Genomic DNA, 26720 nt, shown 5'->3' with positions numbered 1-26720 from the left:
AGACCAGGAACAAAAGCAGATGGGCACCACGGAATCTGCTTGAGAGGTCACAGTGCCCAAGGGGAAACAACTTTAAGCAAGTCATTTAACCTCACTCACCTTAGTTCTCTTGTTGGTATAATGCAGTGCTCATGCAAACTCAATACCTGTCAAAAAATATCTGCAAGGCATTGTCTAAAATTGACCCTCTGGATTTCTTCATGCATGCCTGGTTATTATTTATTAAGATGTATTGGGGGCAAGTCTCAAATGGTAGAAAAGATAAAAGGCAGATCTGCGGCATGAAGAAGTGGGGTTAAGCGCAATGCAACAGAAACTCTTCTACTAATCCAGGAGGACTTCACCTGTCAATCAAATCTATCTTCATTATTTTTTTAAAAAAGATTAATAATGTTTTGTTAACGGAGCAAACTGGCAGCTGTTAGAGCAATGAGATGAGATCTTGGGGGCGTCTCTGACCAGTTGATGACTGACCAATTTCAAAAGATGCTCTGAAGGATCATAAAGTTTAGTTCCATGTGTATTTTGATGATAGTTGCATCTATATTTAAAGCTTTCTGTCACCGGAAGCACTCTTGGTGTTGTCAGACTGTCTATTGGACTGGATGAGCTGCAACTTCTTGCAATTGAATGTCAATAAGACCAAAGCAATTTTGGTTGATTCATAGCACCAGCTTAAGCATATTCACTCGCACAGATTACATTTGACAGATAGTTACCTTCAGCTGAACTCTGTGGTTAGAAGCCTGGGCGTACTCTTGACAGTGAGCTTAGAGTTGATGCCTAATGTTTATTTCATATCCTGTTTTTACCTTCCCTAATACTGCATGTGTAAATCTATATTTAAATATATTCCCAGCTGATGTTCTCGTCCATCCACTTGTTATCTCTGGACAGAGTGCTGTAACGATTCCATCATTTTAGGAAAAATAACTTCCGCTCATCCTGTTTTAATTTCATTAAATCAGATGAGTAATGAAGGATTTTAAAGGGTCTCCTTGATGAGCAACTGCAAACCGATAGCAGGAAAACTCCCCCACGACAGGAGAATTCTTCCATCTTTAATAAACTTCAAATCTTCATCTTCATTTGGTGTGTGATTATGAAAATCAAGAAAATACATCCACATTCATTTGTCATGTCCTTATTCCTTTATTTTTTGATATTTGGGCCCATGAGTTCTCTTCAAAGCTTAGGTACAGAAAGTACCTAAGTGGATACCACTTTGAGAATATTTGTCTCTTTAAAAGGCATATAATTTAAGTAACATAACTAAAATATTTTCATTGAACTATAAAATACATATAATCCAACATACCGTAAAATAAAAAGTTTGCTGCCATTTCTGAATATTTAGGGTGGGAAAATAAGGAAGACTTGGGGGGTTTTGTTTGGGAAAAGGTACAAGGATGACGTGAATTCATTCTCCACTGTGGTTATTACATTCTCAACTTTTCAGCTAAATTCATTAAGATTCTGACTGGGAAATATAAGGGACACATAGATCTAATAATCTGAGCCTAAGTCTCCTGTTCTATACAAATAACACCGCAAAGCTCTGGAATCCCTTTATTTAACTAGGTGAATGGCAGCTGTGTTTGCAGCAGCTTCAACCTAGCTTGGAAACAGTGATTGCAAAGCAAACATGTTGTACTCCTGCATTTCCATCTTTTCTAGAATCTGCGATTTTAACACATCAAACAATTCAAATTATGTAGTTAGACATCTCACACAGGAGAGAAACTCATGCTGAAGTAGGTAAAATATTTTTCAAAATTATTTCCTCCACATTTCCTGCTATACTTTCTCTTTCTTACTCTTTTTTAAAGCTGACAGTCAATTTTTTATATTTCTCTTTTACTGACAGCTAGTAAATGTCCTGACAGTTGAGAAGCAAGATGTAAATGTAAGTCACTATTATTTTGTCCACCCAATACCTGAGCATTGGTGGAAATGCTTGTCTGTATTTTAAAATAAAAACTAAATCATCTCCAGTGGCTCTGGAGGGAGGGTGTGTAGAAAACCTGTTCTCTGGTCAATAAAAGTGTGTTTGAGGCAAGACTCTAGTGCCTTTAGAGATATCATACATTCCTCATTAGGGATGTGACTCATATTTGTATTGAAGAAAATAGGCCAATTACTTAAGGGGTGCACTTACTTTCTGCTCCATTAGCTATAAATCTTGTCAGCATGTAAATCTCCTTTAGAAATTAATGGAGAGTATATAGTGGAGAAAAGAAAATAGGTTAAGAAGTTAATATCAGATTAAGAATTTACTCCTGCTTACATATAAAATTCCAGATTTAAAAATTGTTTTACTATATTTAGAAATATCCTGGTTAGTAAATTTATTCCTTGAAGAAAGGCTATGTAAGTAGTTGGATGTGAAGAATTATAATGTCTTGGTAGAATTATGTGGGGTTAACCTGGACCAAGACTTTTGTCATAGAAGGACTAATTCCTTACTTCCTTTAAAAAGTCATTTGTCTTTCTTCTACATTGTAAATATCAGCTGAGTTTCAAAACACCAGGAGATAAATAAATGATAACATTCATTTGTTTACAACTTTGGTGTGCAGAAGATTTCATTTATTTACTTGGTCCCAATATTATTCACTTTTTTAAAAGTTTACTTAATAATTTTGAGAGACAGAGACACCATGAGTGGGGGAGGGGCATAGAGAGAGGGAGAGAGAGAACCTCAAGCAGGCTCTGAACTCTCAGCGCAGAGCCCAATGCAGGGCTTGAACCCATGAAACCGAGAGATCATGACCTCAGCCAAAACCAAGAGTCAGCTGCTTAAGCGACTGAGCCACCCAGGTGCCCTGGTCCCAATATTATTCCTATATAGCGGGAACTGGTAGAGTGGGAAGGCGGGATTCATAGATTTTTATATGAAAGCAGTCAATTACAAGCTGGTCAGTTTCATCCCAGAGGCTTTCCGTCTTCTCATTGCACTTGATGCTCAAGAAAGGGGCCCTCGGTTCGTTTTAATTGTTTTCTTCTGTTTCTGCCACTACTTTTTCTATTCTTCTCCTTGTACTGCAATTACCTATAGCTTTATGAAAATTTATCATATAAAATTAAAATCGATTTGCCTTTAAATACAGTAGTTTCAATACCCCTTTGATTGTTTGAAGAACATCTATTGGGAGACAGGGAAAGACTTGCATAATAAGTTACACAGTGCAGGAATTTCCTCACAGAAAAAGCAGCAGGAGTTTCCTTGGCAGGAGCTTCAGCGAGTAGTGTCAGCAGCTTAGAAGTTGCCATTGGATTGTCGAGTGTTATGCAGATAAATTGTAGCTCTGGCTTGTCCTCCAATGTCATTCTTTGATTTCTCTCTCTGTTAACATGGCATTTGCATTTGGGTCTGACTGAGAACAAGGACCTGTGCAAATGCCTCATGACATGTGTAGAAAGCTGCTTTTATGTTAAAAGTGATATGTTTTCTTGTTCACTGTGTTCACAAGAAAAATTCATCTTCTGAGTCTTAATTCCTTTGTGCGTCTGCAATTTCCATTTTAAGTCAACATCTTAAAATCCAAAGAATGGAAAAGAATTTTTGAAAAACTGCAAAACTACAGAAACAAAGTTCGTTGGTTATTGATGCCAGTCACCAAAATGCAGCATAACCAAAACCTGCAAAATTAGTGGATTTTCAGTGAAGGATAAGACTCTGAAGGAAGAGATCCTTACATATTGCCTTAAAGCTGCACTCAAGAAGGGAAAACATTAAAACAATCCCATTTGTAGATAAAGTGTTATTCCTTGCCATCCAGTTGTGTCACTGACTTCTCAAGTTGGACATCCTTGTCTTACACGAAGGCTAGATTTTTTTTTTTTTTGAGAAAGAGAGGATAATGGTTATAATTAAACTCACTGAGTTAAATTTGTAGACGTTCGTTGTTTTTCACTTTAAATAGCTAGCTAACTGGATCATGGCAGAATGTAGTCGGTCCTGGGCAAGGACTTTTTCCTCCCTTTCCAATAATGCTATTCAAGGGGAAGCTAGTTACTGTGTGACATGCTTGATTCTCAGGAGGTTCGGACAAAAGAGAAGGTTAGAAGGTCAAGAGAGCCTGATGCTATTCAATGAGATATTTGAGTTGAATTCCCATACCAGAATTTTGCCTCATACCTAATGCAGACAGTGTAATAATGGGGGAAGGGAAGAAAGAGGGAGGGCGGGTTAAAATGTCCTTTCAGGTTAAATGTTAAAATAAGGTCCTTTATTTCTGTCTCTGGTGGCGCAGGGCATTAAAGACCCTGTGACACATTTTGGAAATGTTGCTTTAAAATAGATTTTAATGTTTGAGGATCTGTAAAGGGTATTATTGAGTACTTAATAGATTCTGTGTTTGCCTACTGAAGTCACTACACAGCCAATATCTACCTCATTAATTTGTAAAGCATTTTGGCCCACCTGGAGACTATGCAGTATATTAAAGCAACTTTTATACCCTAAATCTTCTTGTCTAATAATTAAAAAATGTTCAGCATCTGAAGAAAATGACCCAAATCCCACAATTTTGGTCTTGGCTACTTTAATTTGCATGGAATGTTCCATGTGAACAAATTTGGTCTATATTGAAGACGTTTTCCTTCAGGTCAGCTATACAATACTAAATTGTGAAACAAGAAATGGAAACTAAATTGTTAAAAATGGATTCCATATTGGCATTTTTTTGGCTGACAAAAATGGCATTGTCGTTACTTTATACTCCATTATTTTATAGCTTAGGAAAACTAAATTTAGGTATTGTAAGTGATAAGTCTTATGACTTTTCCTTATAACCAAGGTCTGTACTGAGTTGACATTAGTTTTACAAGTGTTTCTTATATTTATATTTTTATCTTCTCTAAATTGTATCCTATTACATTCATAGACATAACAAATGTATGCCTTCTGGAATCCTCTATACCTGGTATTCTCTCCTTTGTACAAAGTAGCTCAGTGTTCTTTATTTGTACCCTCCACTAGACCATGGCATCTTGTCTGAGTATGGTCATTTCTCAAGAATTATTTTTTGAATGAGTGAGTGAATGCAAGATGATGTTGTCCAGTATTAGAATAAAGAGATTTGGAAAATAGGACAATAATACAGATGAGAAGTATTAATCAATTGAATATGTAGCAAGAGAAAATGCAAGGAAAAATTTCTGAGAAAAATTAATGGGAAACTGAGAGGGATTCATTGATAACCTAGAGATTAGAGGAGCAGTAAAGATGAAAAGCAGGAAAGTTTTGAGTGCCTTTTACAACATGGCTTGCAACTAAGAGCTGGAAGGATGAAAGAGACTCACTTAACCTTTGTGCATTGCAACCCATTTATAAATATCCCCTACCCACTTCCCACTCCCCCCCCCCCAGTATTTTCAGTTACTCCTGTCTCCAAAACAATCTCTGTAGGGAAAATTATTTTCTTTCTAAAATACAAATGTGGTTACATACCTCTTTTGTTTAAAGAAACTGCATGTTCACCATTGCTTATACTCCAGAGAATGAATTCTTCTTTTCTTAGCAAAGCTTTCAAGACTATTCAACATTTGCTGGGCTGTACATTGGTAGCCTCATTGTCCTGTGTCCCTTGAGCTTTAACCAGTTCTGAGTCTCTGAAATCCGTGTACTTCATGGTCTGCCTCAAAGTTCTTCATCCTGTCTTTACTCAGTTTCTTTTGCCTTTTACCTTTCTTCTTCCTCTTAACCCCCAGTTCTTTTGTAGACATATTTCAGTGACCATCACAAATGCAACTTCTTTTATAAAACAAAACAAAACAAAAACACTTCAATACTCTCTCCCCTTTTCTCCTATCTGCTCCTTTACCATTGCTTTTTTTTTAAAAACATTGGTTGTATGATAGTTTTCATACAGGTAGATTTTATTAGGTATTCATAGGTAGATTTTGCATTAGGTTGGGTTTGAGTTTATTGAAGACAAGTACCTTACTCATTTCTACGTGTCAAGAACAGCAAAACGTCTGTTGCATGGTTGATGTGTAATAAAAATAAATATATTAAAAAAGGAAGTTGGGTGATTTTGGTAAAGAATGATGATATTATTAAGAAAATGGGATGGAATGAAAAGCTCAAGATATTTTTTAAGTGATGAATGACCATTTGTAACTTTTCCAAATTATGTACAAATTCTCTTTCTTTATCCAGAACAAAACTGTCCTTTTCGTGATAGTGATCACTTTGTAGTTTCCCAATGATGATGATTGTATGGCTTAGTTCTTTCTCCTATCAGTTAAACAACTGTGAGCAAACTAGTGATTTTGTTTCTTTCTCTCATATTTTGTCTCTTGATGAATTCAATGATCTCCTTGTCTCTCCACAAATGTGCTCATATTGAGCCTTTTCTAGCTGTTACAACACAGAGGATAAGTGGAATTTCCCTAAAACTAACACATTTTAGCTTAACTTGTATGAAGGAAAAAACGACACAGACACTGGCTTTCTCTCACATTCCCTAGAACTTTTTTTTTTCCTTCTGCATTTGACATTTCTGACCTCTGATTTTTTCATGATTCTGGCTCTGTATTCTCCCTGGTGTCTGGAACAGTGTTCCTTCCCAGTAAACACAAGGTAGTGATAGTAACACACATACATTTTCAGCTACTTGGAAAGAGATGTTATTTAAAATGTGTGTTCGGAATGACCTTCCATTTAAATAGAGTGAATCTCATACTCAGATCCTGCCCAATATCTAACCCCTTACATTTTATTTTATGTTGTTTCTCAGTGACTTTTTTGCAATACCTATCAATTTAGTGTCATCTGTGGATTTCATTAACAGACTAATTCCTCTTACAGATCATTAATGAAAATCCAAAATAAAACTGGGATTCTTACCAGTTTCCCCCTTAATTCCATAAATACCTAGTTTTAAATGACAGTGCTTAGATTTAAGTTTGTATAAAATGTTATTTCAAGTAAGATTGAGTTTTATACCTCCGTGGCTTCTTGGTTCAATTATATATCAGTTTTATTAATTCTGTTTTCTGTTCCTTTGCAGTATCCTGTGCTAAGCTTGTCCATTAAAATATATATTCCTTCTAAACTCTGGTTAGAGCACAAGTGGTGTAGTCCTCCAGGGAGGTAAATGTAATTTGTTTGATTGGATACTCAAGCTTTCCAATTGTTTTATTTTCCTCAGAGAAATAGAACCTTTCTAGCTTTCAGGTCAATTGGTGTAATGGTTGGATTCAGATGGAATGACACTTTCTCCCCCTTGTAAGTCTCTAGTTCCTCAGAGAAATCCTTGAGAATTCTGTTGACAACTTGCTGTCATCTAGCTGGTCTAATGGTATAAATGACTTAGACACTGATTCTGAGTAGTGTGAAAGCCTAATGGTAAAGTGAAATTTTGAGAAGATCTCAAGTGCATTACGAATAAGGTACTTAGGCAGTACCTATATTCATTTCTTACAGTTAGTTTATCAGGTCCTTGCTGTTTTTTTTTTTTTTTTTTTTTTTTTTTTTTTTTTTTTTTTTTTTCTCTAAGAAAGGGATTTACAATTTTAGGTCACTCAAATGTAACAGCAGCTGATCAAAAATGTTACTACTGTAAGGTATAGAAAGGAATACAATTATTATGACATTTGTTTTAGGAATCAATGAAAGTAGAAAGCAGATGAGATTAGATTGGCAAAAGAAAGCACAATCCAAAATACACATAGGAGGGAAGAGTTGGGACAGAGGAAAGTACTGTGTTGTGGGTTGTGTAAGTAAGCAGATCGAACAGAGGGCCAGGGACATGACTTGGCAAACTGCACTTGGGGTGACAGCGTGGGACAGCTGTCATCCGGCAGTGGAGACATTTGACCTCAGCGTCGAGCACAGCATGCAGGTTCTAGGCCATAAGAAGGCAGACTGTTGCCACTTGGATGAAAGGGAGTCCCTGTGCCAGGAAAAGGAGTTGTATTGCAGACCTGAACTTACTTCAAATTATCGGATCCAGTCTAGAGTGAAAGTGATCATGTCCACAAACAGATCCAACACCCCCACCACCCCCACACAATAGGAGTATCAGAGATGAAACAGAATGGATGGGGGAAAAATCATGGATAGAAAAACTTATGTTAGAGTCTCGAAAGGAAATGTCTTTAAGTCAAAAAGGCCTTGAGCTAGGACGAGTGCAGTGAAATGATCAGAGCTCATGTGAACTGTGTATGTGTGTGTGTGTGTGCACGTGCACATGCATCTGTTGAGGGATGGTGGGGGAGAAAAACTAAACAAGAAATATATTGAGAGGAAAGTAGCATCCAAATAATTACAATAGGGTAACATGATAGCAAGTTATTGGGTGATTATTTGGACCTGCTTGGGCATTAAAGGTCTCTCCACGGTGGCAATATATAAGCTGAGATCTCCATAAAAATAAAGACTAAGCAGATCCTACAATCCTTCATCCCTACAACCTATGCTAGTAAAAAGTCTCAAGTCCAAAAATATCAACTTAAATCGGGTATTTAAATGTTATAATTCAAAGGCAAATTTGAAGAAAGTGGAGGTAAACTACTTATTTCTACAAATATCCACTAGTACAGGTATTAGATTCAAAGCCTCAGACAAATCTTGGACACAAGTATTATGTGAGAGACATTGGATTTTAGGTTGAGATTTTCTATAGTAGATGTTAGAAGCCTCATCATTCTCACCCTTACCTTTTAATTATTTTCCCTTTTAACATCCACCTTTATTCTTGAATCACCCTTTCTAAACATATACTGAAAACAGTTATAACCTCATTTATCTTTTTAATAAGTAAAATCACCATGCAGATATTTCCTCCTAATGCAGTCTTCATCCTGGGCCTCATACTTCTGAAGTCTGCCAGTCTTTGGAGAAGGCTAATCTAGGCTTTTCAAAACGAGATGATCTATTCTAAATACACAACCCCACCAAATTTACAGATTTTTTTGACAGCTCCTGCTTCCTTAGGGGAAAATGGCTTTGGAAGAAATACGTAAGAATTGAACTCAATAAATATGAATTATAAAAAGACAAAATGAATATGATTTTCAAGAGTGCTCTCTGAATCTGGTAATCCAATGACTAATATGAGGTTCTTCAGATGGTAATAAAAATATACATTTATTTTGCCCAAATGGATGATATTATCTCCATGTTGCGGTTGTCGTCGTCGTCAAGGGGGTAAAAGAAACTGCTGAATGTCCTGCATTTGATCCATAAATAGCTACTTTTGTTTTTAGGGCTGATACAATCCTTACCTTAAAAGAATGCCTATTTGCTGGTGTCATTATTTTTGTCTCAACCCAATTAAATGTGCGTGCTTCTCCATTACTGATGGAGGAAAAAACTGCTTAGACAATTACTCTCTCACCAGCTTCAGGGCAGGGAGCACCACCTTTAAACAAGGGTCACTCTGAAGGCCTCATTCTCATTCTAGAATGTCTTTAAAGGCAAAGCCATTCACATCAGATTTCATGATACAGTACTTAAAAGAGGTTAAAGACATTCCTATTTTTCCATTGCCCCCAAATGACTCTTCTTCATTTCGTTTATGAGGCTTAGTCTTAATAAATTTTGCTCAGTACCACTGGAGGTGCTAAAAAAAAATCTAAGAGAACACAGAAAGCCTGGAAGACAGGTGGCACTTTTGAAATAGCATGTAGTTGAAGAATGTAAAACTAGTAACTAATCCATTCATGATTTGATGGACTAGTCTACCCTTGTTGAAGATTTTAGTAGGGCTAACTTGTGCATAGTGTAAGTGGGCATTTTTACCTCTGTTTCATTCATATGACAGGACTCCATTTCAGCTTACAAATTACTGCTCGGGATCTTTAAGATGTCAATTGAGTACTGGCATGAAGTTTAGTTTTGGACTGTACACAGAAATGATTTCCTATACGTCTGTCCACATGTTGAGGATTTGATTGATGGCCCTCCTGACTTTGGGTCAGGAGTGAGATCACATCTCCTGGCAGGGCTTTGGCTTATTCCCTGAAAGTATAAACAGAAATCTAATGTTCACCATTTTTATCATCCTCTTTCAAGCGTAATTTGACTTAACGATTTGCAACTTTAACATTACAATTTAAAGAGATTTTAAAAGCTGGAACATATTTGAGGAAAAGTGAGGAAGGTGGTTTTAAATTCACCACATTAAAGGAGAAATGTAAAGAATGGAGATTGATCAGCATAAATGGAAAGCTGGGGGTAACTTTTAAGGCTCTTTCAAGTTTTTTGTTGTGTTTTTTTCCTCCTACAACTCCCTTCTTACCTATTCTCTGCCACTGAGTACTTTGCTAACTGCTATTAATCCTTCAAGAGTTAGTTTAGAGGAAGCTTCATTCATTTAATTACAATTTAATGGGTACCCAATAGTTGCTAGTTAGTGTTGTGGAGAATGAGGGAACAGCAGTGAACAAAACGGAACCTCCTGTCACAGAGTTTATATTATAGGCTTAGAAAGGAGACTGATAATAAAAAGCAAAGTAAATAAGATATGCAAGTTAGGTATAGATAAAGAGAATGATCATATAGGAAGGGGGTTAGGAAGGATTCAGAGCTCCAGTTCTACATAGGGTAGCTAGGAAAGGTTTGCTATAATGACATTTGAGGAAACATCTGAAAAAGATGAGGAAATGAGCCAGCAGTTGTCTGTAGGAATAATGGTTAGTAGAGAGAAAAGAAAATACAGAGACTGAGGGAAATAAATTCCTGGAATGTTTGAGGAGGGAAGTGTAGCTTCAACAGAGAGCACAGGAATATACTAATAGGAAATAAGTCAGAGGTAACAAGGGGCCAGATTGGGTAGGGCTTTGTAGGACTTTAACTTTTACACAGGGTAAGAATTCATTGAAGGTGTTTTTTGCAAATGAGTGACACGATTCGCTTTTGTTTTAGCAAGAATCCTTGGACTGCTGTCTTGAGAGTATACTGAAGGGGAACATGTACCAAATCTGAGAGGCCTGTTGGGAGGTAATTGGGAGGCCACTGTAAAAGTCTAGGGGAGGGCTGGTGGTGGCTTGGGCCACAGTTGCAGCAGGAAAAGTGATGAGCATTGAGTGGATTTGGGATGTATTTTAGAAGTAGAACCTTTGGATTTGCTGCCTTTGCTGGAATAGTTGCGAGGCATGAGGGAAAGAGAGGAGTCAAAGAGGACTCCCGGGATTTAGGGTTGAACAACTGGAAGAAAAGAGTTGCAGTGTTCCAATGTGGGGGAAGGCTGTTGAAGAAGAAGGTTGGGACATAAGAGCAGAGCTCTATTTTGGAATATTTATGTTTGAAATGCCTAATAGACTTCCAAGAAGACATGCTGAATAGAAAGATAGATGTAGGGGTCTAGATTAGAAGTCTGAGATACAGCTAATCCTTAGGAGTAATCAACCTAATGATGCTATTTAAACATTGAGATAAGATGATAAAGGGGCGCCTGGGTGGCGCAGTCGGTTAAGCGTCCGACTTCAGCCAGGTCACGATCTCGCAGTCCGTGAGTTCGAGCCCCGCGTCGGGCTCTGGGCTGATGGCTCAGAGCCTGGAGCCTGTTTCCGATTCTGTGTCTCCCTCTCTCTCTGCCCCTCCCCCGTTCATGCTCTGTCTCTCTCTGTCCTAAAAATAAATAAACGTTGAAAAAGAAAAAAAAAAGATGATATTATCAAGGAACTACTTATATGTGTCAGAAGAAGAGGAGCAAGGACTGAATGTTGGGGGACTTCTATATTTATAGGTCCAAGAAGGGGATCCAAGCAAAGGAGACCGAGAAGATCAGCCTGAGGGATAAGACGAGAATTATGAGAGCTTGATGTACTTGTAGCCAAATGACATTTGTGGTTCAAGGAAGAGGGAGTGATCAGCTCTGTCAAATGCTGATGGTTCAAATAAGATGAAAACTTGGAACGTACTATTTGTTTTTAGCCTCATGGAAATCATTGGTGACCATGATAAGGGAGTTGTGATGATGTGACAGGCATAAAAATGTTGGAGTATTAGAGCTTGAGTGGCTCTCAAGCTCTTTAAGGACCTAGGCACAGATATCAGGACCTGAGTGTGATAAAGATGTGTCTTTGGGGACAGGGGTGCCATGACAATTGGATATTAGTTATGTACAGGAGAATTCATTAAATACATATACATCCTGAGGATAAGGAGTGGCGGGTTTCTCCCTTTCAGAGATGGGAGTTACAAATATGGAAAGAGAGAAAATTAGAATGAATCCTAGAGTGTTAGATTAGAGTTGATTTCATCAATATAATCTCATTTCATATGTGTGTGTGTGTGCATATATACATAGATGTAGAAATAGTATAGATGTAAATGTATAAGTGTGTATATCCAGTGTCTATCCACGTTTCTGTCTATCTTCATATTCCATAACTCTATCCACTGACAGGAAGAGGAAGGGTCTGGGAAAATAACATCCAAACAGCATGAGTATAGCTTAGCAGTGGTCTTAGCTCCTCAAAGTCACTCATCTTAAAGCAGAATTTCTTGGAGAAATGGCTGATTCCAGGGCAGGGTAGTAAAGATGATCCTGGAATATCTCGTGTGAGAAAGCAAGGGGATATTCAAAGAATTATGAGGATGTGTCAGTTTAATATAGAATCCATGTTGATGGGGCCTCTACTGTCTCAAGATGGAACAATTTGAGCTTTGAAATGCATATTGAGAGTATTATATCCCACTGAATAACACACAGATTCATGAGTCTACACAGATAGAAATAAATGTAAATAATGAAAATTTAATTACAAACAGGATATTTATACATTCTCAATATAAGGTCAAAAATGCTTTTTAATTGCAAAGGGAAATTATGTATTTTTACAGTGGAGAAGCCTGACAGATACCAGCTCATTCAAATGATTAAAGTTATTATCAATAATGGAACAAATAGAAATTATGTAATACACGATAAGATGCAATGATCCCTGAGTCATCTGTATCTAACCATGAGAAAACATCAGGCAAACCCAAATTGAGAGACAATGTACAAAGTAACTATAGTCTTGAACAGTGTTAAGATCATAAAAGCCAAGGAAAGGTGGAAGAATTGTTCCAGGTCAAAGGGGTCCTATGAATCATGACAACTAAATGCAACGTGTGATTCTGGACTGGATTTATTTATTTCTGTACAGGACATTTTTGGAACAATTGGCAAAACTTGAATGGTGTCTGAAGATAGGATGGTAGGGATGTGTTAATGTTAATTTTCTTATTTTGATGATTGCGCTATGGTTATGTAGAATGTCTTTGTTTTTAAATAGTAAATGTACTGTAGTACTCAGGGATAATGTGGTATGTCAGCAATTTAACCTCAGATGTTTCAGAAAAATATATTATACTGTTCTTGCATCTTACCTATTATTTTGAGATAGTTTTTTTAAAAATATTGAAAACAAAATACTAATTGAGCTACATTACAGAGAGAATGAGGAAAGAGAAACCAGACAAAGCAAATATAGACAACTCATTTGAGTAATACCACTGTCGTGGGACAGAGGGAAATATTGTTGGAGGAGCAGAATTCTAAAATTATATCTCTGTTTCTCATCTTTGTCCCTACACACTTTATTCATATTTACTTTCCTGCATTTGCCACCTTGCATTGCAAGTATTTTTATAGGCCCATTTCCATTACAGATTGTAAATTCCTTGTAGAAAAGATCTGTGTTTTATATATCCCTTATGTGTAGCATAACACTTTGCGTATCATAATGTACTTATTAAATATCCAAATGATAGAAACATTTTCAAAAAAGCTGTGGTTTTTAATGAAACATGTGATGAGTAGTCTCCTTCCTAAACATGAAAGACAAAAGAAGTTGACTTTTAAGGAGAGGTAATTATAGTTATAACAAAATAGATTTTGGGGTATAAAATACTGAAAAGGTTACTAAAATGTTTTACAGATAATTCTAGTTATTTTCTGGAAATCATCTGTTTTGTATAGATAAAAGAGAAAAGGGAACCAATGAGATACTGAGATAATTGAGCGTGTAAAATACTGTGATCATCTGTACACCAAAAGCATTCTTAAATGTGGAATTGTGCGTGAAATGTTCCTAGGCAGTATCTACAGAAAATGGGCTGGCTCTATCCCCATTCCCCAGGAAATCAACAATAAATCAGACCATTGGCAGATTTTCCATCACATCTCTGTGTAAACTAATTGCTTTTTTTTTTTTTTTAAGATAGAAGGAGAGTAGTTTAATAGTTTGGGAAGAAGTGGCCATAAGAGTTTCATATCCAGTCAAGATAGGATCAAGACAACTACTGACATTCCTATGTTAAATTTTTAGAGATGGAGTAAATTGGAGGCTTGTTTGTGTGAGGTTGTAATATACAGAGAGCTTCAATAGACACGAAGGGGAGACTAGCAAATCCAAAGCGTCATACCTAGAGTGATAATGTAATACATTTAATACATTTAGGCATAGATCACTTCAAGGGCCTGGCTTGTCTGGGTTACTCAGAGGAAAGAAAATGAAAGTGTGTATGCACAGGGGACAGGGATAGGAGGAGAAGGGATAGGAAGACGGGTGGATGGGAGAAGAGGCCAGGAGAGGCGTAAACGTTGAAATAAAACATACGAGCTCATGGAAAATGAAAAGTGGAAACAAAAACAAGAAAAATCTTTGAAAAAATTACCTGTGTATGAAGTTATTTCCCTGTAGCATCTTTTATCTGGTCAAAGGGAATGAAAACATAAGCAGTTATTCACTGAATCAAACCACTAATGGGAACACACGCACATTCCTAATTTTCGAGGGCAGCCCAAGTGACTAATTTGTGCCAAATCAACCTTCCCTGAATAATTGCCTCAACTCTTTTATTCATAGTTTGTATAAATGCAGCTTAATAGGGAATATTTGATAGACTAGAGTATTTATAATCATATAAAAACTCATGTTAGTAAACAAGGTCACTCTGTAAAGGTGATGAATCCTTGTATGACACATTTATCTGTTGGAAAATGGTGTCTTTACTGCTTAGAATTGTAGCAGTGTAGATTGGTGGTTTTATTTTTGGAGTATCAATTAGACAATCAATCAATTAGTATTTATTGAGCTTCTGCCCAGCACGTAGGGCATGCTCATCAAATTTGCAAATGACACAAATCTTGGAAGATGGTAAATACATTGATGACAGACATAGCGTCCAAAAAGATTTTGACAGCCTAGAGCAATGGGCTGAATCTAACAAGATGAAACATAACATGGATAAATATAAATTTCTGTCCTTGGGTCCATGAAACTAACTGCACATACACAGGATGGGGTGGAGGTGCTTTAGGCAGAGATGTAAAAAAGAAAAGACTTAGTATTTTAGTGAAAAGTGAGTTCAACTTAATAATTTGTCAGTTTTAGCTGTGTGATGCCATTGGCAAAAATCTAGTGTGCAATTTTGGATTATATTAAGGTGATAATCCTGTTTCAATTTGGCAAGCCAAATCACAAGTAGATATTGTAGTATTTCTGGAGCCACATTTTAAGAAGAGAGAGACCATGTCGTATTGAGAATACCACGTAAATGAAAGACATTTATCCTGAAGAAGATTTAGGAGAAAAACGACATCTTTCTTTACATCTGTGAGCTTCCACATGGAAAAGGGATTGGATTTCTTTGGGGTGACATCAATAGTTAGAGCTGGGCCTTATGAATTGAAATTATAAGGAGATATTTTTCAGTTTAATCATTTATATTGGTAAAAGTTGTTCAAAGATGAAAGGGTTCCCCAAGTCCACAGTTAAACTTCTGTGTCCTCTGGGGTACCTGGGTGGCTCAGGCGGTTGAGCGTCCAACTTCTGCTCAGGTCAGGATCTTGTGGTTTGTGAGTTTGAGCCCCGCGTCGGGCTCTGTGCTGACAGCTCAGAGCCTGGAGCCTGCTTCCGATTCTTTGTCTCCCTCTCTCTCTGCCCCTCCCCTGCTCTTGCTCTGTCTCTCTCAAAAATAAACAAAACACTTCTGTGTCCTCATTTTGGGGGTGGGACCACTGCAGAAGGACAGTCTGAGAACTGAACAAGTAATGTGAGTATATACATTCAGCACAGTGTCAGGAAAATGACAAGTGATTATGTAGTTCATAGGGGTTGTTACCCTTCGTATTGTGGGAGATGTTTGACGTAAAGCTGGAATCCTCACTGTGTGGAGTTACAGCAGAGAGACTCATGGATGGCTCTCACACAAGAGATGGCTGTAATTTCAAAATGCTAACTGGGTGTAACTGACTAACAAAAATTGGTTAAAACAGTCCGTGGAATCAGTCAACCTTCTATGTGACCTTGAATAATGTAACCTTTTTGTTTTCAATTCTCTGTGATTCTTTTTCAATAATTATTTGTGATCATTTTTTAAATAGAGGTAATAAACCTTCGTTGGATTGTTGTAAGGATAAAAAGGAAAAATACATATAAAAATTTTAATGCCCAACTTGCTAATTTTTCTATATGTGAACACTTTTATAGTACTGAAATAGTTGGTAAAGGGTTATTGGAAGATACAGGACTTGAGGTATATTTGGAAAAATACTAAAAATTTAGGGAGATGAAAGGAAGTAGCAAGGTTATTCCCATACAAAATAGCTTGAACAGAGCACAGAGATAGAAACAAGCATTGTGTGATCATAAGATAGGGAGGAGACCTCTCCGATTAGATGAGATTGACTGTTGGTAATTAGTTAGAAATAAAATTGGGATGGGATGAGTAAGAAAACCTCAGAAGAACTTTGGTTTCAGATAGTAAGCAAGAGGGACAGTCCACATGTGCTTAGGTAAGGGAATAAAACATACGTGTGATACCTTTTATTTACTTTTAATTTTTTTAATGTTTATTTTTGAGAGAGACAGAGTGCGAGCAGGGGAGGGGCAGAGAGAAAGGGAGACACAGAATCCGAAGCAGGCTCCAGGCTCTGAGCTGTCAGCACAGAGCCTGATGCCGGACTCAAACCCACAAACCGTGAGATCATGACCTGAGCTGAAGTCGGATGCTTAAATGACTGAGCCACCCAGGTGCCCCATTTTTTATTTTTAAAGTTTATTTGTTTAGAGAGAGAGAGTACGGGAGTATGCGTGCACACACGCACTTGCACACGAGTGGGGGAGGGGTAGAGAGGGAGAGAATCCTAAGCAGACTCCGCAATGTTAGTGCAGAGCCTGATGTGGGGCTCGATCTCACGAATCATGAGATTATGACCTGAGCTGAAGTCAAGAGTTGGTTGCTTAACTCACTGAGCCACCCAGGCACCCCCTGTACATGTGATATTTAAAAATAATCTTATGGAATTTTTAGAATAAATTGCCTTCCTTATGCTTAAAAAATTATAGATGGAATAGTAGAATCGTTTTTGCAAAGCCTTGTTTAACCTAGAAATAGAAATTCTATTTCAGGGAAATTTCTATTTCAGAAAGTCCAAGACATATTTCTTCCACAAAGTTTTCCCTTCAGATTCATATCCCAGTATTTTTTTTTGTTTGATTTTTTTTTTAGTATTCAAAATGATGATCTTTATATTTGTATCATCCATCATTATTTTTTGAGGGTGAATTTGAATTCAAGATATGTTGACAAATCACTTTCTATTAAATCTACAAAAGTATTATTCTAAATTCTTTTTAATTTTTTAATGTTTATTTTTGAGTGAAAGAAAGAGCATGAGTGGGGTAGGGGCAGAGAGAGGGAGACAGAATCTGAAGGAGGCTCCCCTCTCTGAGCTGTCCGCACAGAACCCGATGTGGGGCTCCAACTTATGGACCATGAGATCATGACCTGAGCTAAGTCAGATGCTTAACCGACTGAGCCACCCAGGCACCCCCATTCAAAATTCTTAAAATAGTTTTGTTTTAGGGGCCCCAATGTGGGTCAGTTGGTTAAGTATCTGACTCTTGATTTCGGCTCAGGCCATGATCTTACAGTTCATGAGTTTGAGCTCTGCATTGAATTCTGTGCTGGGTGTGGAGCCTGCTTAAGATTTTCCCCCTTTCCCTTTGCCCCTCCCTGGCTCCTGTGTGTGCACACTCTCATATGTGCTAGATCTGTCTCAGAGGGAAAAAAAAAATTGCTTCAAAATGAAACCCTTTAAGAGAATGAAAGTGGTATTTCTGGGAGACCTGTTTGATGGTTTTGAAAAGACAAGTACCAAAGAAAAGGTCCAGAATCATATATATATCATATGTGAATGGATTAAGACCTAACTTCTCAAAGCAACTCTTTGAAATGGACAGCACTTTCTTCACTGCACTGAGTCAGAACTTAAAAACAACCATCATTGTTTATAGTGATGCACACACTAGTGCATTAAAATTATTCATACATACAAGGTCCTTGAGAGAAAGGGTGGTGGCTTTATTTTTTTGGTATAATGTATAGGGGCACTTTGAGTACTGGGTTCAGGCTTTATTGAATTAAATTGAAATTAGAAAGATAGAGGCAGCAAGGAAAGTATTTCTCCGCTGAGGAAATCAGTGCAGGTGTTCTGCCTACTTCCCAGCCTGAGTTGGGAGTTTCTTTGGATTTTTGGTAGCCAGCAGGAATAGAAAAGCAACAAAGATTTGGCATTTCAGTGGACCAGATGATTGACAATTAAGACACACCTGTCCAGGTGGACTTGATTGTATTTTTTTCTCGGTAGCTTCTCAGCTATTGTGTGACTTCCTGGAATTATACACTTCTCTGCTCAAGCAAGACAATGATCAGGTATTCTACTTAAAAAAATAATCTGATACACTCTTGTGCTCAAAGGAGTGAGTACAGAGTATCACAGGGACATGAATTTGGCCAAAAAGTTAATTAAAATAAAATATGAAGCCCTGAGAAAATGAAGGGGTGAGAATGACCTGCTCCCCTCTATCTTCTTTCTGGTGTGTTTTTTTAAATCTCTTATGAGGGGATTTAAGGGCTTTCTCCAGCTGCCACTGGCTTTGCCAATTCATTCCTTCATGCCACACCAATAAACATGTACAAACTCTTCCAATTCTCGAGGGGTGGAAAATGAGATAGGTGTGAAGTCTACTTCAGCAGAAGGCTTTCTTTTTCACAAATTAGAAATTCCACCACACATATTCCTATTCCTCCAGATAACTGGCAAGGGGATCATCAGAATGAGCTATTGCAAAGCGCAACCCTCGTCTTCACAGTTCTGGTGTGATGGGGCCCCAGACCAGAATTGCAAAATAGTTAAGAGAATCTTGGAATATAAAACATGGTACAGAACACCAAAGAAGATTTAATCTTATTTATAGAAAGGTGGTTGATAGGGGAGGGGACAACAGAAGAGAGTGGCTTGAGATCATCATTAATCATTTTGTAAGTACCAACAAAGTGAAAACATCCTTCCAGAATTCACTGCAAGTGACACTGAATCCTTCTCCTAAGCAAATATGCGATGAGTTGATAAAAAAGAGAAGGTCCTGAACTCTTGACTACAGATATAATACAGTGAATATAGAAAATCAAAAACATGCTTTCTATCTGACTCAAAATAAAGGTGCACTTAAACTTGTAAAAGACAACATTTTTATTTGAATGATATGACAGAACTGTCACAGGAGTGTTACCTGCTATAAAGAAAGCCTAAGAATTATTACCTTTATTAGACCAGTGACACTGAGATTTAGCCATACATTTCTAACTTCTGTCCCTCTACAGAGACAATTTTCTTTTCTTAAATAAACTGTCATGCTAGTGTTAATATATTGTTGGCTCTCTCATGCTCTGAGAATACTGCTGATATAAAACATGTATATGTTAGATTGGTAATAGTATCTTTAGTGTAGCTGAGTAGAACAAATGTGTTTCCCTCATGGCTGTGCTAATGTGATAAAGGAAAATTGGCTGTTCATCAGCTTTTGGCTGGGTAAAGACAGTAGAGATGGAACCACATTCTTTTTTATGCATTAATACCATCGAGAACTTTTCACTAGTTATATTTCATGTGCCTGCATGTTGCGCAAAGATGTTGTAAAACATGAGATAATGCTACAAATAACAAAGTAGAAAAGCCTGTATCTTTTATAATGATAACAGTCAAACACCAAATGACAGTAACAGGCTGTAAAAAATGGGCTGCAAAAAAAAAATGCAGCCCTACTACCCAGAAGAGAGGTATATATGCAGGCCCACAAGGAGTTGGCTTGTGTTTTTAGTTCTTTATGTCAAGGCTATGCTTTATAATTAAGTAAAATGTTACATGGGGTCAGTGGAGTTAAGGAAGTACCTGGTTTTTAATAAAAGCAGATGAAATAGTATGGAGAAAATCCATGTTGGATAACTTTGTGAAGAATTACTATTCCCAAGTAATTATGTTGTTAACTGTCAGGGTGGGTTGATTGGTTGGTTTGTTTGGAGAGAGAGGGCTGTTGAAAACAGTTCTTAAGACAGTCACTCATATAACGTTCTAAAGATGTTGGGGAATGGTTATTTTCATCAATTGTGAGGAAGTCTTAATAGGATAGCATTTGAATGCTATGATTGGATATATTTTTAATTAAAATGTTAGCATCTAACCTTTCACCTGCAAGATGACATATTTCTCTTTCTCTCTCCTTCCGCCACCCCCACCCCCATCCTCGTGTTTTGTTTGCCATTTCAGCTCCTTTGCTAGAGCACCAATGATTCCTTTTCCATTCAAGTTAAAAGCACTTGAACAGAACTGTTTGTAGAGGCTAACATTGATGTCAAATGGCTGATCATTTTATTCAGAAATACGTGCAATCATTGACAGTTTTGTATAAATCCCATCCATGAGGTTGTCTGCAGAACGGTTTGAGTTGGCTCTTCAGGGGTCACTGCACAGAAACAAAATTTCATAACTTTATCATTCTACAATTAGGATATAATTGAGGGGTCATCTAGCCACAACCCAGGAACAAATCTGGTTGGTCAGATGTTTTTTATAAAGTTTCACTGGAACACACCCATGCTAACTCACATATGTATTGTCTCTGGCTGCTTTCCTATTACAATAGCAGAGTTGAGCAGTTGTGACCTGGACCACTTGGAACACAAAATCAAATCACTTGGTTTGCAAATAGACAATATTTATCCTCTGACTGTTTATAGAAAAAGTTTGTTGATCCCTGATGTAGAGAGTTGGTAAGTTGTCTGAATAATTAGGCTAGAATATTCTTGTCAAATTTTTATATTCTGTATTGGGGAAGTACGGCTGAAAATCATCAACTATGGTACCAATACTAATACAGGAAATGTTTACAGGAAGTATTTTGTATTAGCAACTTAAATTCTATCCACAGGTTATACATTTTTGGCATACTTAGTTTTGAATATTTCTACCTTTTGTATTGAATTCTGTTTTTGCCAATTATTGTTATAACAATAACTAGTATATAACTAGTATATAAAGAAATAGCATATTTTCAAAAAATTATGAAGGCATAGCAGTCAGTGCTGCTAAATATATGGGACGAAAAATTATGCATGTCTCTAAATACCATGGTACAAATCACAGCACAAAACTATAATATGTAGGTTCCTATCTAGATCTATAAACATACAGATATATCACTGAGCCATTAAGATAAATTGTTTTCAGTCTTTCCAACTGAAGAAAGTAGTGAAGTAGGAAATTAACTTGAGAAAGACTGCTGAAATGTAGTTATGATAAAATGCAAGGTTATGTAATTAAAATAATAATGGTGATAATTTCTTGCAGGTGCATCAGACAAAAATCAGTTTCTTCATCAATGGTTTGGAGGAAGATAATACAGCATTTGATGCAAGGACTCTAAGTGGTTCAATTATAGATTTTGCCTCTGGTACTACACAAATAGGACAGAGTTTAAATGGTAAGATTCTGACTTCAGAAAATTACTTATTTTGTCTAATTACCAGATTGCTCAAGAAAGTGTCAAAAATAATTGTTTTAAATATCTAGGTGTATTTGTTTCTTAGCACTGCTGCAACAAATGAGCAGAACTGGGTAGGAGCTTAATAAAGCAAACATTTATCCTCCTCTTACAGTTCTAGAGCCCATAAGTCTGAAATCAGGGGTTCGCAGGGTTGGTTGTCTCTGGAGGTTCTGATTGGTTCTATGTCTCTCTTTCTCTTGGCTTCCAGTAGTCCTCAGCGTTCCTTGGCTTGTGGCTGCACAGCCCCCTTAGCCTCCAGGTTCACATGACCCTCTCGTCTGTGTTCTGTTCCCTTCTCTTCTCTTCTTTAAAAAATTTTTTTTTCAACGTTTATTTATTTTGGGGACAGAGAGAGACAGAGCATGAACAGGGGAGGGGCAGAGAGAGAGGGAGACACAGAATCGGAAACAGGCTCCAGGCTCTGAGCCATCAGCCCAGAGCCTGACGCGGGGCTCGAACTCACGGACCGCGAGATTGTGACCTGGCTGAAGTCGGACGCTTAACCGACTGCGCCCCCCAGGCGCCCCCCTTCTCTTCTCTTCTAAGAGAGCTTGTGGTTAGATGTAAGGCCCACCCTGATCCTATATGCCTTCCTCTCCAGATCCTTAATTACGTATGCAAAGACCCTATTTCCAAATATGGTCACAGTCACAGATTCCGGGGGGACACACCTTTTGGAGGGCACTTTTCAACCCACTATACTAGGGAAACTTTAAAATTAAGATGTACCTATTATGATCAAGTTTATTTCTTTTTTCTTTTTCTTTTAAATGTTTATTTATTTTGAGAGAGAGAGCGCACATGCAAGCATGAGCAGGGGAAGAGCAGAGAGACCAGGAGAGACAGAATCCCAAGCAGGCTCTGCGCTATCAGTGGAGAGCCTGACATGGGGCTTGATCTCAGGAAACCATGAGATCATGATTTGAGCCCAGATCAAGAGTCAGAAGCTTAACCAACCGAGCCACCCTGGTGCCCCTGATCAATATTTACATAAGAACAATATGTGATAAACTATATTTTCTCAATCTCTTTTTTTGTTTGGATTTTAAAGTAGGGTTTAGAATATTAAATAGAAACTGAAATTTAATATTCAACACTAATATGCTAGATTTATGGTATTCATATCTTCCCATCCTAAAACAGGCCATAGAGGTTTAAAAGAATATATACTGCATCCTGAAAACAAAACCCAGAAATTGAATTTAGGATTAACTTGAAATAATTAGCACAATGGTTTATAAATTGCCTACACTTTAAAAATGGAACAATTATTTTATATTACTAAATAATGAATACTCATTATAAGAAAATCCAAACAATACACAACTCTCTGAAATAGAAAATATTTCAGTTTTCTACCTTCATAGATACAGTTAACTTTTTTATACCCTTCCAGAACTTTAGTACATATAGCTGGAGATATGGTTATAAAAATAATTTTCTAAAAATGAAATTATAATACATATGCTTTCTCTGAGGCCTCTAAAAATAAATACTTCCTCTCCAAATGTTATGGACAACATTCTATGTTAATATTCCTTCTCATTTAAAATGGCTGCATTATGCCCAGTTGTATAGCTGTAACAAAAACTTTTAAAACAAACTCCTAATAATGAGCATTTAGATTATTCCTAATATTTTGAGATTATTAGCAGTTATTTACTAGAAATCGCGATACATGCCTGTATTTCTATATCCTGTTTCTAGATCTCCATTATACACACACACACATGTATACACCTACATACGCATTTGAGCAACTGTCTGATTGCATAGTTCCTTAAGACTTTACACTTTGGTGTTAGTCTGCTTGAGTTCAAGTCCCAACTGCCCACTTACTAGCTACGTGACCTGGAACAACTTTTAAATGACTCTAAACTGTAGTTAGCCCAAATTTATTTAATTTATGTACTTTTTAAGTTTGTATTTTAATTCCAGCTAGTTAATGCACAGTGTAATATTACTTTCAGGTGTAGAATGTAGTGATTCAATACCCAGTGCTCATCACAACAAGTGCACTCCTTAATCCTCATCACCTATTTAACCCATACCCTACCCCCACCCCTCTGGTAATCATCAGCTTGTTCTCTATAATTCAGAGTCTGTTTCTTGATTTGTCTCTGTCTCTTATTATTATTTTTTTTTACCTTAGCTTGTTTGTTTCTTAAATTTCACATATGAGTTAAATTGTTTATTTATCTTTTTCTGACTGACTGACTTTTGCTTCAATTTCTACTCTCTAGTTCCATCCTTGTCATTGCAAATGGCAAGATTTCATTCCTTTTTATTGCTGAATAATATTCCTGTGTGTGTGTGTGTGTATGTATATTATATGTTATATTTTCTTTATCCCTTGATCAACCAATGGACCAGTGGACACTAGGGCTACTTCCAAATATTGGCTATTGTAAATAATGCCGCTATAAACATAGGGGTGTGTGTATCCTTTCGAATTAGTGTTCTTATATTCTTTTAGTTACTCTAAATTTGAAATGATGATGATGACATTACAGTCTCATTATGAAGATCAAATGAGGCTATGTATGAAAAACATTATTGTTTTTCCAGAATCTGGCACATTGTAGTTGCTGAAAACTTAATGGCATTCTTTGATCAACAGAAGTTCTTAATTTTAAGGAAGTCTAATTTACTAATTTTTCTTTTATACTTAACATTTTTATGTCCTATTGAGGAAATCTTTGCACACCCTGATATCATGGAGATATTATTTTTACATTTTATCTGAAAGTGTTATTATTTTACCTCTCAAATTTAGGTCTGTTTTCTATATGACTTTATTTTGGGTATGTTATGAGGTAGGGGGGGTCAAGATTCATTTTTTATTTCTCACTTGAATATCACCAGAACCATTTTCATTAAACAGATCATTTCTTCGCTCCCCTGCAGCGAGTGGTAACTGTCACAAATCATGTACCTGCATATGTGAAGATGGTTTGCTCCTGAGCTCTCTCTTTTGGTCCAATGATTTGTTTGCCTGTATTTGAGTCAAAACATTTAGTTTTCATAGTTGTCATTTTGTAAAAGCTTAAAATCTGAAAGTATTTACTTTTCCAACTTTTTTTCCTTTCAATATTGTCTTGTCTATTTATATGAATTTTAGAGGCAGTTTTGCAATTTTCACAAAATTCTGGGATTTAAATCATAAACTCAATTTTAGGAAAATGGGTATCTATATGATATCAGATCTTCTAATCCACAAACAAAATGTATTTCTTAATTTCTCTTAAAAATGTTGTTTGTTTGTTTGTTTATTATCTTGAGAGAGAGGGAGGGAGGGAGAGGATCCCAAGCAGGCTTTGTGCCACCAGTGCTGAGCCTGACCTCATGAATCACGAGATCATGACCTGAGCCAAGATCAAGAGTTGAGTCTGACATTTAACCAACTGAGCTACCCAGGCACCCCAATGTTGTTAGTTTTCTGTTCAGAAGTTTCACTCATTTGTAAGACTTAGTTCTATGTATTTTTTGGTTCTTTTTTCATCACTTATACTTACTATTGTTTCTGAACTTCATTTTCTAGTTTTGTTTTTATTCTATAAAAATACGATCAATTTTTATATTGACCTCAATTAAGTCCAGTGAAATTGCTAAATTTTAATTCTAATAGTGATACAATCCTGCCAGTTGCATATAGTAGATATAGTATAGCAGAGAGAGAGAGGGACCCAGTGCAAGTGAGGGAGGGGCAGAGAGAGAGGGAGACAGAATCCAAAGCAGGCTCCAGGCTCTGAGCTATCAGCACAGAGCCCGATGCGGGGCTTGAACCCATGAACCTCAAGATCATGACCTAAGCCGAAGCTGGATGCTCAACTAACTGAGCCACCCAGGTGTCCCAGATGTATATTTTTGATATTCAAAATAAATTCTAAAACTGTGTGGTTAAATTTCCTAGCTCTGGTGTCAAAAAACTTAGAATTGAATCCAATCCAGTTGTGTGCCTTTGATAAAAATATGTATCCTTTTAAAATCTCAGGTTTTAATCTATTAAAGGATGTTTTCATAAATAATTAATAGGACTGTAATAATAATTATATGGGATCATGTATGTGTAGAATATGTTGCTTATCATATAGTAAATGTTTAATGAGTGGCAGCTATTATTAACCTCTTTGAACACCTATGCTCTTATTGTAAGTAGGGATAACAATGTCTCTCCATAGAATTGTTGAGAAATCAGAAGACAAAGTGTCTGGACATAACTCTATTTAATTTGTATATGCTCTTCGATCAAGCTAAGCTTATGTGAAGACTTAATTGAAGGAAACTATATATTTAGAAACTTGGTGTGAGTAATTAGCGTATTGGAGAATTTTATAAAGTACCCTGCATGCAGAATTTCTTAATAAAACATTAAATCTTATGAGCCTTGTTTCAATATTTAATCCCCATTAGTACTTCTAAAAGTGTTTTATTGCACCAAATGTTGCTCAAAGTATTCGATAGTGCTATAAATTAGTCTGCTATGCACTGTGGGGCTGAAGTGACTTGCTTCTGCTCTTCTTCAGCATGCTAGATGTTGAATGAATGCTTCAAAAGGACACTGTGGACTGAATATGATATTTGTTATTAAGCTGTGTCAAAAGAAATTTAACTTCCGATGAGAAAACATATCATTGGAGGGGCGTCTGCGTGGCTCAGTCAGTTGAGTTCAGGTCATGATCTCATGGTCTGTGAGTTCGAACCCCACGTCGGGCTCTGTGCTGACAGCTCAGAGCCTGGAGCCTGCTTTGGATTCTGTGTCTCCCTCTCTCTCTGCCCCTGCCCTGCTCATGTGCTCGCTCTCTCTCTCTCTCTCTCTCTCTCAAAAATAAATAAACATTAAAAAAAGAAAAGAAAACATATCATTGGAAAGGGGTTTGTTT

General features: G+C 36.9%; 1 protein-coding gene across 1 annotated transcript in view; it reads left to right on the top strand.

Annotated features, from left to right (window-relative positions):
* Positions 1–26720, top strand: part of USH2A (usherin) — a 736138-nt gene that overhangs the window by 37923 nt on the left and 671495 nt on the right. The window contains exon 4 of the mRNA XM_043568966.1: positions 21642–21774. Coding sequence (XP_043424901.1) covers positions 21642–21774 — 133 coding nt within the window. The remainder of the gene's footprint in view (positions 1–21641; positions 21775–26720) is intronic.

Source organism: Prionailurus bengalensis, chromosome E4 (assembly GCF_016509475.1).
Source record: "Prionailurus bengalensis isolate Pbe53 chromosome E4, Fcat_Pben_1.1_paternal_pri, whole genome shotgun sequence".
NCBI lineage: Eukaryota > Metazoa > Chordata > Mammalia > Carnivora > Felidae > Prionailurus > Prionailurus bengalensis.
This window is presented reverse-complemented; position numbering and strand designations above follow the sequence as displayed.